Raw genomic sequence first — 15,256 nt, 5'->3', positions numbered from 1 at the left:
CTCAAAATAAATCCACCCAGATTCCGGCTGCTCAATATTAACCAGTGATCCCTGATTATAAAGGTCAAGGCACAGATGCCGGATAAGGAAATGACTAATATTTCCACACTCTGTATTCTAGCTTAGCCTTGTTCCAAAATATAAACATACTTGTCTATATTTTATATTAACAATGGAGAAAGGCCGAGGATAACAAACCTCATTCAAGTGAACAAAGTGATAATATTTTCCTAACTGGAACTTCAATCACCATTCTCAAATCCATCACACTCCTTTCTAAAGCTGAAGTAAATAATTGAACAGCTGTAACCAAAACATATATATTTCACAATTACACTCAATACACCATAACATGCAATTACAAAGCTGGTTATTCAGATTACTAACATTGCAATCAGCCTGGCCTTCAACACCGAGAGGAGATATCTTTGGAACAGCTGCCTACTTTAGGCACAATCGCAGCTTGGCTCCAAGGGAACCTGCATTTATTGAGGAATAGCTCGACAATTGCCCGTGATCCCTGGATTTGACAAAAATTTACACTGAACATCTTCTCCAGATTATCACAGTGTCAAACTGCCCCTCATCAAATTCATTTCTTGCTGGTACACATATTTAATTAAATGTTTTTTTTTAAATAGATCATGGAATTGCGCATCCATTTAGGCTGTTGCTCAGTTACAAGTTTTCATGTTCGTCAGAATTATGTGGACTTTATTCATACTCGCAAGCTATAGATAAACACAAAACGCTGGAGTAACTCAGCGGACAGGCAGCATCTCTGGAGAGAAGGAATGGATGACGTTTCTTCAGAGGATAGGACTCGACCCAAAATGTCACCCATTCCTTCTATCCAGAGATGCTGCCTGTCCCGCTCGGTTACTCCAGCATTTTTGTGTCTATCTTCAGTGTAAACCAGCATCTGCAGTTCCTTCAATGGTCCTTTATGGTACAGTGAAAATTGAGTTACCATGCAGTCATACCAGAAAAAAGCAACAAGACACACAACTACATAAAAGTTAATATAAACATCCACCACAGTAGCTCCCTCACATTCCTCACTGTGATGGAAGGCAATAAAGTCTTAGGATCTGAGAGACTGGATTTCTGGAAGCATGGGGTGCGAGAGCGGGGCAAGGAGGATGGAAAAGCAAAGACTGCAGTAAGTGGGTGGGGTTGCAGAGGGAAAAAGAAAAAGTATTAGACAAGCAAAGAGAGCAAAAATAAGTAAAGAAAAGGGTCAGCAAGAATAAATGGGGTGGGGGGAAGGTGAAAGAAAAGCGAGTGAGTGAAACCGACTGAACTACAGCCAGACAAATAAAATGTTTAAAAAGACGAAAAAATGTTTTACGCGTCAGAGGACTAGTGATTCAGACTTAAGAAATTATGATGTTGGGATCTTGGGGCTCTTAGGGCTAGCGGAATCAAGGGAGATGGGGAGTAGGCAGGAACGGGGTACTGATTATGGATGATCAGCCATGATCACACTGAATGTCGGTGCTGGCTCAAAGGGCCGAATGGCCTACTCCTGCACCTGTTGCCTGTGATCAATTTTTAAAAATTTTTTTTTATAAAAGCAAGAGTACAGTAACATGGAAACCAAATAAATTCCATTCTAATTTACAGAATCGAGATACATAATAAAAGACGAAAGAAGATGTGATGAAGATCCAGTTAAATTGTGGATTAACAAGATCAACAATCCTTCAAGAAACGAACACATCTTGTTTTCTCCAGGTTTTTTTTTTAAACGGTGCAGTTGACTAGAGAGGATGCAGTAAGTAAAGGCGACAGGATGAGTTATAGATGGAGATCACCGCTACGCCAATAAATCATCGCAACTGCTGAATTTCCACCCACGCACAATTTGACGTGGAAATCCTGAAATCGCTGTCAGCAATTTAGCCCCTCTCCACATTGTTTACAGCATTCTCCAAAGGAACCAAGAGAAATAAATCTCTTGAGAGGAAATTAATGTATGTTGTTAACACACTGGTCCTTCTGTAAAATAGCCTGAAAATCCTGCAACCTCATCCAACAGTTTCCAATGGGTTATTTTACAAATATACACACACACACACACACACAGACACACGGCTGTTGGCAGACCAATTTCCCTCTCGGATAAATGAAGGTATATCTTATATCGTATTGTATCGTGAATATATCATATATTAAGAATATATCATGCATTTTGAATTTTTTCCCCCCAACATTTTTGACTCATTCAAGTTTTACTTGTCAATCTTCATTCAATCAATTTTTATTTACTCTGCCTTCCTGGTTTGCTGACCATTAGAGTTTTCCCTATGCAGATGGCTGCTCAGTCAGCAAGATAACAAGTCGGATCCTGGACCTCCGGGATCCCTCGAACTGACAAACTAGGGACACTTTCGCACAGAGATCTCTCTAGCCTGGCGTTCTCAAGGCTACCAGATAGTGCCATTGCTTTACAGCTGACCAGAAATTCCAGCCATTAAATGTGTTGAAAAATAACATGTGCAGGATTATAAATGTCTCTCATTCTTCCCGCTTTTGAAATATCTTATCCCTCAGTCCATATGTTGAGGTGCCACAGCTGTAGACTTTAAACAGAAATAGCTTTTAAAATATTTTGTAATAGCTTATATTTGCCTGTTGCCTGGGTTTCCTGGGTTTCAACAACTAAGTTACAGAGATAGGTTGAATAAGTTAGGTCTTTATCCTCTGGAGCGCAGAAGGTAAAGGGGGGACTTGATAGAGGTCTTTAAAATGATGAGAGGGATAGACAGAGTTGATGTGATCAAGCTTTTCCCTTTGAGAATAGGGAAGATTCAAACAAGAGGACATGACTTCAGAATTAAGGGACAGAAGTTTAGGGGTAACATGAGGGGGAACTTCTTTACTCAGAGAGTGGTAGCGGTGTGGAATGAGCTTCCAGTGGAAGTGGTGGAGGCAGGTTCGTTGGTATCATTTAAAAATAAATTGGATAGGCATATGGATGAGAAGGGAATGGAGGGTTATGGTATGAATACAGGCAGGTGGGACTAAGGGAAAAAGGTTGTTCGGCACGGACTTGTAGGGCCGAGATGGCCTGTTTCCGTGCTGTAATTGTTATATGGTTATATGGTTATTATATATAACCTATATTATACATAGCACATATTTCATATAGCAGATATTTTATATAATGTATAGTTTATATAACATATATTTTATAGCATATGTGTGTGTGTGTGCGTGTGTGTGTGTGTGTGTGTGTGTGTGTGTACGTGTGTACGTGTGTGTGTGTGTGTGTGTGTGTACGTGTGTACGTGTGTGTGTGTGTGTGTGTGTGTGTGTGCACGTGTGTGTGTGTGCGTGTGTGTGTGCGCGTGCGTGTGCATATAATATATATTCGTTGTTTTATAATTATAGTTATTTTAATAGCTTTAAACAAAGTGCCTGAAGATGGGTTTGACCCGAAACATCACCTGTCCTCTTTCTCCAGACCTGCTGAGTTACTACAGCACTTTGTGCCTATCTTCTTTAAAAAATGCAATCCTTTTTACTTTCAGGAACAGACAATAGACAATAGGTGCAGGACTAGGCCATTCGGCCCTTTGAGCCAGCACCGCCATTCAAAGTGATCATGGCTGATCATCCCCAATCAGTACCCCGTTCCTGCCTTCTCCCCATATCCCCCGACTCCACTGACTGAGCCTATCTAGCTCCCTCTTGAAAGCATCCAGAGAACCCGCCTCCACCGCCCTCTGAGGCAGAGAATTCCACAGACTCACAACTCCCTGTGAGAAAAAGTGTTTCCTCGTCTCCGTTCTAAATGGCTTACTCCTTATTCTGAAGGAATAAGCTTATAGGAAGAATTTATTTGATGAGGCACAAGAGTTAAAAAAATAAATCATACAGGATCAATTGGGCCTTATAACAGACACGCTTAAGAGTTTTCATAATGTAGGTATTTGCAGGCAAAGGCGGCATTGATTGACTAATTACAACCACTTTGAGACAGAGACTTTAAGATTTTGCCTTCCACCACAGTGAGGAGGTGTTTGGTGAACTCACTGTGGTGGATGTTAAATTTGTGTTGATTGTGTGTTTTTGCCATTTTTTAAATTATATGTATGACTGCAGGGAAACAAAATTTCGTTCAGACCGAAAGGTCTGAATGACAATAAACCGAATCTAATCTAATCTAATCTAATCTAAATGCTACAACTGAATAGTTTACGAGGCCCATTGCAATAGGAGCAGAAAGGTGCCTTGTGATTGCATCTGGGCCAGGCTGGACAAGGGTGACAGGTTTACCTTCTAATAGATCATTCCATGGAGATATTCAGAACCACACAATGTAAGGATGAAGTAATTCCAGCAATCTATTAAAGCATTATATATAATAAAGCAAGCCAGTTTTACTGAAACAGATTGAACACACCTCCTCAAAGCCTACAAACTCAGCACCTTTAGCTTATTCCTTTGCCCAAAGCCTACAGGGAGATGCAAAGGACTCTATACTGTGAAAGTCAGAATTCAAACTTTTTATTACATACCATTCTGTGCAGAGGGGTTCGGTACACAGTTTCCTTTCTCATCTTCAATGAAGACAGGGAGACATGACCCACAGACATTGGAGCCAGGTGTGCAGGATGCTCTTCGTTTAATCGCACAGTCCAGTAGTTTGGGACATTGTCCAGCTGAAGAGTAAAGACAAGGAAGTCAGAACATCGTACCCAAGTTTCTGAACATCTTACATAAGTCAGCAATGACAAAGGAATTTGTTCATTGCATCAATATATCATCAATTTCCGACTTTGTCCCATTCAAACTGATTTCTTCTTCTGAAGTTAACGACAGAGGAACGTTAAAGTAGCAGGAGTAGCCATTTCGTTCATGTTTAAATTAGTGATAACAAAGTGATAAAAATGGTGCAATGAGCAAGAGGACTGGGGCGGGAGAGGGATGGAGAGAGCGAGGGAATGCAAGGGTTACTTGAAGTTAAGAGAAATCAAACCTGATACCACTGGGCTGTCAGCTGCCCAAGTGAAATATGAGGTGGTGTTCCTCCAGTTTGCTTGTGGTCTCACACTGACAGTGGAGGAGGCCCAGGACAGAGAGGTCAGCGTGGGGGATCGGAATGGGAAGTTAAAATTATTGGCAACAAGGAGATCGCTAGGCCAGGGCATAGGTGTTCACATGCCCCTGATGTTTTGTGTACTTGCTCAGACGCCATGGACTTCAACAATCAGGCCTGTGTTTAATGAAAGATACAATATGGTAACTTTGCTTCAAAGGCCATTGATGTTCTCTTTCTTTCCCAATGCTACATATAAATAATCCAGGTTATGGACTCATCTTCCGGGTTATGCTCAAATCCACAGCCTTCTGATAGGAGAGGAGAGTAGCTACTAAGGCAATATTGATGGACTTAGTTCAAGAAAAACAAGCAGTGGATATTGGTTTCCATCCACTTTTCAGGGCACAGAACAAAATTCAGCCAATAATGAATAAAGATACGACAAACAAAGATATTTTAAATCCTTTTTCATCACTAATGATTCACCCACTTTGTTATTTACTATATTTTTATTTTATTTCAGGATACAGCTTTTCTTTCAAATTGTAATCACATCTCCCATCTCTGCTGGGTGTGACATTCTAAAGATCCAAAATGAAATCAGTTTGTACAATGCCAGCCTTACTTTCAGGGTTGGTACATATTTCCAGCCCTGCAGAAAGAATAGTCAAATCAGTTTTATTTTAACCTGTTGTTTTTAAACCAAAAATCAATGTTTTATGGTTGAAAGAGAAACTAAATTTGGCAATGAAACGATTCAAACTAATAGGAACAAAACCAATCCTATTTTTAACATCTTGATCTCTTAAACTAAGACTGAGTGGCTAAGTTTTAATGTATGATGAGTGTTTGGCAGCTCTGGGCCTGTACTAGCTGGACTTTAGAAGGATGAGGGGGTACCTCATTCAAACCCACCTGGATAGAGTGGATGTGGAGAGGATGTTTCCACTAGTGGGAGAGCCTAAGACAATAGGGCACTGCCTCAGAATAAACGGTCGTACTTTTAGAAAGGAGTGGAGGAAATTCCTTAGCCAGAGGGTGGTGAATCTGTGGAAATCATTCATGACTGTGGAGGTCAAGTCTTTGGATGTTTTTAAAGCGGAGATTGACAGGCACCCGATTAGTACAGGTGTCAAAGGTTACAGAAAGAAGTGGGAAGAATGGGGTTGAGAGGAAAATATAGAACAGCCATGATTAAATGCTGTGATGACTCGATGGGCCGAATGAAATAATTCTGCTCCTGTGACGAATGAACTTTCACCATAGGTCTCTGCTTTAATGAGTTTTGTGTTCATTGTAATCACCATTAAGCCCATCATATTAATCTGAAAGGATCAAATCCATAGTAAACAAAAGCAGTGTAAACATTGAACAAGGTACACAAAATTGCTGGGGAAACTCAGCGGGTGCAGCAGCATCTATGGAGCGAAGGAAATAGGCGACGTTTCGGGCCGAAACCCTTCTTCAGATAGTTTCGGCCCGAAACGTCACCTATTTCCTTCGCTCCATAGATGCTGCTGCACCCGCTGAGTTTCCCCAGCAATTTTGTGTACCTTCGATATTCCAGCATCTGCAGTTCCCTTTTAAACATTGAACAATTTAGGCAGCTACTTCCTGCAGAGTGGAAGGGAGGCACTTGATTCTCAAAATCTTTGAAGGGTAACCCCACTTTCATGTCTCTAGATGCTGCCTGAAAATATCAGTCACGAAAACAAAACAAAACTGGAAGCAGAATGAGACTGCTATGATAGTTTCCAGTATGTTCAGTTTTTGTATCTGATTTTTAATTTGTAAGTATTTTTAAAACAATGCTGTGAAACTGTAAAAACTGAAAAAAATATCAATCATGGGAACAAAACAAAACTGATCGTGAATGTCCTGGAAGCAGAATGAGACTGCTATGATTCAGAAAACAAATGAAGAAACTGCAGTGTTTACCATTGAAAGTAATGGCTATGATGACTCATGTTCTACTGTGAATGTGATAAGCTTCAAATGCCAGCAAAATAGTTACTGAGGAATTACAAAGCCACCTTGAAAAATCTATTTTAATGAGATATTCCCACAGCAACAGCTCGTTGCTGATGGATCACAGACTTGCATTGCAAAGCCACTACATCTTCATCAACAAAGATAGACACAAAATGCTGGAGTAATTCAGCGGGTCAGGCAGCATCTCTAGATAGTAGAATGGGTGACGTTTCGGGTCGGGACGCTTCTTCAGTCCTTCTTCTTGAGACTGAAGAAGGGTCTCAACCCGAAAAGTCACCCATTTCTTCTTTCCAGAGATGCTGCCTGCCCCGCTGAGTTATTCCAACATTTTGTGTCTATCTTTGGTGTAAACCAGCATCTGCAGTTCTTTCCTACACATTTCATGTTCATCAACATTCTCTTGCAGCCTCTTAAAGCCCCTGTCCCACTTAGAAGACCTAAACAGCAACCTCTGGTGACCTTGCCCGCCACCCTCCTACCACCTCCCACGCAAACCTTCCTCGGCTATGAAGAAAGCCGGCTTCGACTAGACCTGCGACTAAAAAATGATCAATTTTTAAAACAGCAACCTATTTTTAGTCGAGGCCGGTTTTAAACATGATGAAAAAAAATAGCAGCGACCTAGGTGAAGCCTCGACCACGCGGAAACCACTTTTGACCATTAGGGAGAGTGACCAAAACCTCCGGTGACCTCATGGAAACCTTGGGTGGCGGGCAAGGTTACCAGAGGTTGCTGTTTAGGTCTCCTAAGTGGGACAGGGGCTTAACTCTCAAAGGACAATTGATTTGCCTTACTTTCTAGTTAGAATATATAATCAAATGTATTTCCAGAGAAATAATAGTCTAGACCAGTGGTTCTCATTCTTTGTCAACTGCAACCAAAAACTGATCAAACAAATGGCCCATATTTTAAGCTAGCATGATAAAGGATTTGATAATTCTATCACATTCATTTGAGTTTTCAAAACACTTTATTTTGGTTTTGCAACTTAATAATCACAAAACTACAGCTTTCAATAAAAATCTAATTAAACCATTCAAAACAATTTAGAGCATGGAATACAATTCAAATTAAATTGTCCAACACAAAATTAAAGCATCAAATAAAAATCAAATTTAATTATTGATTACAAAATTAAACCATCAAACACTAATCATATAGAACTTAATTAAAACATTCAATACAAACTAAATAAAAGCCTTGAATAGAAATCAAATTAAAATGTGTTACACAATTAGTGACTTCCTTGGTGTTTAATTTAGTTTTTCTAGTTTAGCTTAGAGATCCAGCATGGATACAACGAGTCCCCATTGAAAAGCCATCTCCTCACATTAACACCATCCTACACTAGGGACAATTTACACATATCAAGTCAATTAACCTACAATCCTGTACGTCTTTGGAGTGTGTAAGGAAACCAAAGTTCTTGGAGAAAACTCACGCAGGTCATGGGGAGAACGTACAAACTCCGTAGCCAGGATCAAACCCAGGTCTCTGACGCTGCAAGGCAGCAACTCTACCATTGCGCCACCATGCCGCCTGTTGAGCCAGTGGCTGAATTTCAGCCAATGCACTGATTACTGGAAGAATATTCATACAAAGAGACCAGTGCAAATCATGGGAGAGGGTTAAGTAGATTTATTTAATTTCTGTATTTGCAAGTGCCGACAATCCTGCTTCTCAGTTATATGTGGCTAGAAGTGAAAGCAAGGCTTTGTTTGTTTCAGCAGAGAGAAATCTTGAAGTTCTAATCAAAACTACACCAAACTATACCAAATCTCCCTCAAAACGTAACTAGCTTGGAGGTCAAGCAATTCTTCATGAAACTTAGAAATGTTCTCAATCGACTTCAGTTGCATTAACTTCAATTGGATTTCGATTCCAACTGCTCTGTGCCACCTCACTATTCTCAAGCGTTTCCGGAATATCACGACTCGGCTCTATTTACAATTTTTGCAGATATTCCTGAAACATTGACTGAATCAAACAGCACAAGGTGCCATAAGGAAAAAGTAGCATAATCTCCTCTGATTCTTCCACAAAGAGATTAAGTGCAGAAAAAGTAGAAAGTTGTCTTTTTGTTCCATGGTTCTGATCCTTTACCCAAGTTTCTGTTGAATTATGAAATCTTCTCACCAATTTCAATCACGGTTCTTGCATCTCCTTGTTGAGCTCCTCCAAAAAATATCCTCCAAATTAGTAAACTGAACCAGCCATGTTGAACTCAGAAATTTATCAGCCAATTTATCACTCTTTTCTTGCAAGAAAAATTGCAATCTCGGTTCTCAGATTGATAGCTCGCTCAAGAACTTTTCCCATGAGATGGCTAGGGGATCGCTGAGTATTGCAGCAGATCTTGGTACTCAGAACCCATTTCTCCAATATGGAGCATTTTAACTTGACAAAGTTCACAGCTTGATGACTTCTAACAGGAGGGCATGGAGCTGTGGCTGCATTTTCCAAGGTAGCTTGATCATCCAATAGGCAGAGAATGATAATGATATTTAGATTTTCTTTAATGACATAAATGCAAAAGCCCAGTTGACTTCCCATCAGTGCTGTTGCTCCAGCAGTGTAACAAGCATAACAGTTCAACCACATCAGGCCACGCTCCATTAAGAAGATGCTGGTCAGCTGAAAAATATCTTGCCCATTTAGTTGCCATCAGTTTGTTGCAAAATAAGAATTTTTGCCTGAAATGTCACTATTTCAATTAAACGATCAAACACCAAACGTTCAAGAAAGTCTACAATATCCATGGACTCATCAATTTGTACTCCCTTTTTTTTTTGCATCATCATCAACTAGACAATGCGATCTAAGGCTACTGGTTTTTCCAAATCCACTCCAATACTGAGACTTCTTGGTGTGAGCAATTTTCCAGGCAACTTCAAAGGATGCCTCGATTGTCCTTTTCAGGGAGACAGCAACAGTACTGCGAGACACATTTACAAGAGTTTTTAGAAAAATATATAATTTGCTCCTACCAGTCTACCCACCTTTCCCTTGCCTGATGAAACTTGCACAAAGTCTAAAAGACTGCACGACAACCGTTTAAACAACTTTTGCCAGAATTTGCACCAATTAAAAAAAATGTGGACCCCTTCACGTCCAGTTTCAATCCTTTGCGTCACAATTATGGGTTGAGGCCTGAGGTTGGGAACCAGTGCTCTAAACATGAAGTAAAGTAGCATATTCTGTTCTTAAACAAAGGGAAATGTGGAAGAACGATATAAGGTTGCACGGCATTCTTCACTGGAGTTACTGTGATAATTGTGAGTGAAACTGAGTCATAAAGTCGTACGGCGTGGAAACGACTCAACTAGTCCATGCCGACTAACATGCCCCATCTAAAGTAGTCTGGCTGAGTTTGGCCCATATATCCCTCTAAATCTGCCCCATCGATGCTTCTTAAACCTGCGATAGTGTAAATGTAAATAAGTGAAATGTTTAAGAGTCAAGCAAGTTGGTGGGTCTGGAGTTATAGATATGCTGGAAGAGGCAAGGACTGATAGTAACAGAAGATTGAATTCCCCAAAGGAAGTGAGTAAATCCGATATGAATCTACATACTGTCATCTGGGACAGGTTACAAATTAGAATGATGCAATCAGCCAAAAAGCCAATCCATTTCAATGTTCCATTAGCTTTAATATCATAAATATTACAAAGCTCACAAATCCACAAAATACCATTTGGCACATCTTAATATAGCCATCCAGAGCACATTTAGAGATGTTGGGATTTAAATCAATACGCATTATGTCTGTTGTTTACTAATATTGTTTTAATAATAATTCTGATCTCAGTGTTTCAAGCAAAGAAAAATGACTTGGTGGCACCTCTCGTGATCGAGAAAGGTTTTACTAAAATCAGCATCATTGTGCGTATTCTTTTACTTTGTGAATTAAAGAGAGATGTTACTCAAGAATTTCCTCTATCATGCTTCCACCATCAACTGTTCCTAGGCCAGGTGGCAGAGATCAACCATGATTGAATGGTGGAGTAGACTCAATGGGCCGAATGGCCTAATTCTACTCCTATAACGTGTGAACTTGTGGCCCACACAAAAGTCAAGTGTTGCTAATTGGTTTCAATAACATACCTCAACCTCAAATTCACTGGGTTTACCTCTCCCCTGCATTTTTTCTTTGATAAAACCAGCCTGAGGAATCTGCCAATGTAGTCAATTGGGGGCACGAAGACAGAGATTTGGATCCACTGATGTTTGTTTGAAGCCATCCAATTCATTGAAACAATTTACTTTTACATTTAGAAGTATAGAAGTTGGGAGGTCATGTTGCTGTTATACAAGATGTTGGTGAGACCACATTTAATTCCACTTTGGGCACCATGTTATAGGAAAGATGCTGTCAAGCTGGAAAGGATGCAGAGAAGATTTACGAGGATATTTCCAGGACTCGAGGACCTGAGCTATAGGAAGAGGTTGGACAGGCTAAGACTATTCCTTGAAGTGCAGGAGGAATAAGGGGTGATCTTATAAAGGTGTATAATATCATTGGGAAATAGGTAGGGTGAATGCAGAGTCTCTTGACCAGAATAGGGGAATCGAGAACCACAGGACATAGGGTTGGCATGATGGGGAAAAGGTTTAATAGGAACCTGAGGAGCACATTTCTTATACAAGCGGTGGTGGGTGTATGGAACGAGCTGCCGGTGGAGGTGGTTGAGGCAGGTACTATCACAATGTTTAAGATACATTTATTCAGGTGCATGGATAGGACAGGTTTAGAGGGATACGGGCCAAACGAAGGCAAGTGGGACTAGTGTAGCTGAGACATGTTGGTCAGTGTGGGCAAGTTGGACCAAAAGGCCTGTTTCCAGGCAACTTTGGTCATTTAATGTAGTATATCTTTATATTATCATTTTTAACTATATTTTGGTGGTGGAAATAAATGTCTTTTATGCCTTTTTTTGGTCAATGCCTTTTTCGTGCCTTTTTTATAATTTTATTATGCCCTTTTGCCTGCCTATTTCGGAGTTTTTTAGTGCCTAAACATCCTGGCTCTATTAATAACAGATTGAAAGACTAAGCCTTTCTTCAAAGAGATCCGAGTAAATGCAAGACTAGATGACAAGGATTTTTGTAACTTGCTCAATGCGCAGAACATTCTCAATTGCTCTTGAATATACAAAAGAAGATTCATCTTTTTTATTCATTTATTGGTTGAGAGTGTCACTGGCACAGCCAGCATTTATTACCCATCACCATCTGCCTTCTTAACTATTTTGACCAGTGTTTCCGGTCAGAAACTCCCAGTTTGTGAACTTAAACCCCTGTGGCGAGGAAAGAATGGCAACATCTAAGTCAGGATGGTTTGCAACTTGATAGAGAAGCTGCAAATGTGGTGTTATATGAATTACCTTTGTCCTTCTTGATGTAGATCATGTTTGGGAGGTACTTTTGAAGTGGCCTCAGCAGTCAGTGCATTTTGTGCATGTGGCGTTGTACATGTGCTGCCATCCGTGGCAGGGAATGTTGCAGGAATCGAGTGCTTAGAGTAGTGCATTTTGTGGACTACTTTGTTCTTGACGGTTTTGAGATGTGACTTTTATTGGGCCTTCACTCATCAAGGCAAGCTGATAATATTATGTCACACTCCTGCCTTGTGCTTTTTAAATGCTGGAAAGACTTTGAGCTCACTGCAGAATGAGCAGCCTCTGGCCTGCTTTCGTAGCCACAGTATTCATGTGGCTGGTCCCTGTTGAGTTTGGTCAGTTTGTGATCCTGAGGATACTGATTAGATTAGATTAGATTAGATTAGATTATTTAATGACCACACAGTCAAACTGGTGGAATTCAGGTTCAGTACAGGATGTTACAAGGTAGGCTGATTCCCGTCAAACATAACATAAAACACAACATCATACAATATACAGTACATGCATGGGGAGGATATGTGCTGTTGTCATAGTGTGTTCAGAATTCGGATTGCGTGTGGGTAAGAACTGTTTTTAAATCGAGATGTCTTGGCGGGCAGTGAGCTGTAGCGCCTTCCTGATGGCAGCAGGTGGAAGATGTGGTGAGCTGGGTGGGAGGGATCAGAGATGATTTTCTTCACCCTTGACACGGACCGTTTGTGATGGAGTGATTCTATTGATGGAAGGGGAGTGCTGATGATTTTGGATGCTTTGTTAACTATGCGCTGTAATTTATTACAGGAGTGAGTGTCTAAACTGCTGAACCAGACTGTAATGATGGGAGACTTAAGGTAATGCTATTGAATGTAAAGGCTAGGTGGTTACATATTCTCTCTCTTTCTCACTATGTTCACATGACTTTCTTTACATCAGTGTTAAAGTTTTTTGTAGATTATGCCCTTTACGCAACGGGGAGGCTTTTGTCACTGAAACACAAATTAAGTGCAGGAGATGACATTGCATTACCCTTATCTATTTTGTGTCCGTTTTTACACGCATGCTCAACTTTATGCAATATACAGATACAATTTGCTCGTGCTTGTAGATTCAGAAGGTATTAAAACACAAAAACCTCATCTCATTTACTGCTGGAGGCAAGTGTGCTGACGTTTCAGTAACAGCATGTCACAGTCTGGAAGACTGCATTTAACAGAGAGCATTGGTGCTGAATGATTTAATGTCAACAATTCGCAAACATGGCTACAGTACTGAACCTTAATAGCTGTTAATCTGTTCACAGGAATAAAATACAGGCAACAAACATAGATTGAATCAAATGTGTCAGACACCTTATGCCGTGTAATTGAAGAGTTTTACTCTTTACTGTGAATAGAACAGCGCTGTGTGTAGCACCAGCACTATTTAGGATACCCTCAAAACAAATGATCAAATCAATCAAAAACAATTGTGGCACACGTTAATGCACATCCCAGCCAGAAAGCACAAAAACTGGATCAAGTTATATTCAATATTCCAAGAGTTTGGTTGAGCCTGGAGTAAACGATGGGCCAAATGGCCTTATTCTGCTCCTAGAACTTATGGGTGCTTGTTAAAAAAGAACATCTTCTCAATGCTACATACTGGCCAGGAGTCTTCATTTGTGCACAAGCTTAAAAGCTACACCAACAGGAATTATTTACATGCTAGGTGCTCAATATGTCATGCCAATATAGTGTTCCTATATGGGATGAACAGGGCAAAAAAATCACCTGCTGAAACTTCAGTAGCTTCCCCAAGGTGCAGTTTGCATTAATCTCTTTTGTTTTTAAGACATTTGGTTCAATGTCTTAAACAAAAACTCAGATCCTCAAACAGGGGTTCCTCACTTCTGGAAGTGGACTTGGACTGCTTGAAGAATCATCCCTTCAATACATCACACTAACCATCACATCGCAATCTGTTCATTACACTGCGATGCCCATTGCACTCAGCTGCACGCCTACCAAAGTTGACCAACAGGCCAAAAAAACAAGCGCTTTTGATCACGATCAAAACATGCGGAATGGAATTCTCTCAAGTCTATTTTATGTTTGGTTCACAATGTTTCAAGCATCTATCCATCAATAGTTATAAAGATGTTGTGCAAAGACATTTACACAAGCGACAGAGATTAATTACTTGATATTTTGTTTAAATACAGGTGGAACTGCAATGCAGCATTTACAGGAATATTGTGGGTCATCTGTTGACAGCCTATCCCCAGCTTACAATCGCCCGACTTATTGTAACCCCATATGAACAAGTTCCCATAAATGTTATAAATTCAAACAAGAACCTGTTTTGAAAAATAAACGTGTTTCTATGTAACAGTTTACACAGTAATCAATTCCCGCTTTCTCTTATGGACACGGGCTGGCAATTTCACTGCCACCACTTGTGAGAATCAATTGTTTCCATTGATATTTGTACAGAGGTACTCTATTAAACAATGTAACAGCCACTGATCAAGCCCTTTGAAACTAGCCATTGGGGAGAACTGGGTGGGAGTGCAGGTGTGACACAGGGGTGGGAATGGACGGTGGTGGGGGGACAAAAAGAGGGGGACTGTGGAGGAGAAAGAAAGGGGACCGTGCGGGGTGGGGGGGGGAAGGGGGGGTTAGTCTGAAGAAGGGTCTCAACCCAAAATGTCACCCATTCCTTCTCTCCAGAGATGCTCCCTGTCCCGCTGAGTTACTCCAGCATTTTGTGTCTCTCTTCACAGATGTTTTCGGACCTGCTGAATATTTACAGCATTTTCTGTTTTTATATTAAGTTGCCGGGATTTGCAGTGTT

The 15,256-nt window shown here is 40.4% G+C and overlaps 1 protein-coding gene across 1 annotated transcript in view; it reads right to left on the bottom strand.

The window, feature by feature from the left end:
• Window positions 1–15,256, bottom strand: part of npdc1 (neural proliferation, differentiation and control 1) — a 100,198-nt gene that overhangs the window by 37,781 nt on the left and 47,161 nt on the right. The window contains exon 2 of the mRNA XM_033049144.1: window positions 4,527–4,670. Within this exon, the coding sequence (XP_032905035.1) occupies window positions 4,527–4,670 (144 nt within the window). The remainder of the gene's footprint in view (window positions 1–4,526; window positions 4,671–15,256) is intronic.

This window comes from Amblyraja radiata, chromosome 32 (assembly GCF_010909765.2).
Source record: "Amblyraja radiata isolate CabotCenter1 chromosome 32, sAmbRad1.1.pri, whole genome shotgun sequence".
Lineage (NCBI taxonomy): Eukaryota > Metazoa > Chordata > Chondrichthyes > Rajiformes > Rajidae > Amblyraja > Amblyraja radiata.
Note: the sequence above shows the minus strand (reverse complement) of the source record. Positions and strands in the feature narration are given on the sequence as shown.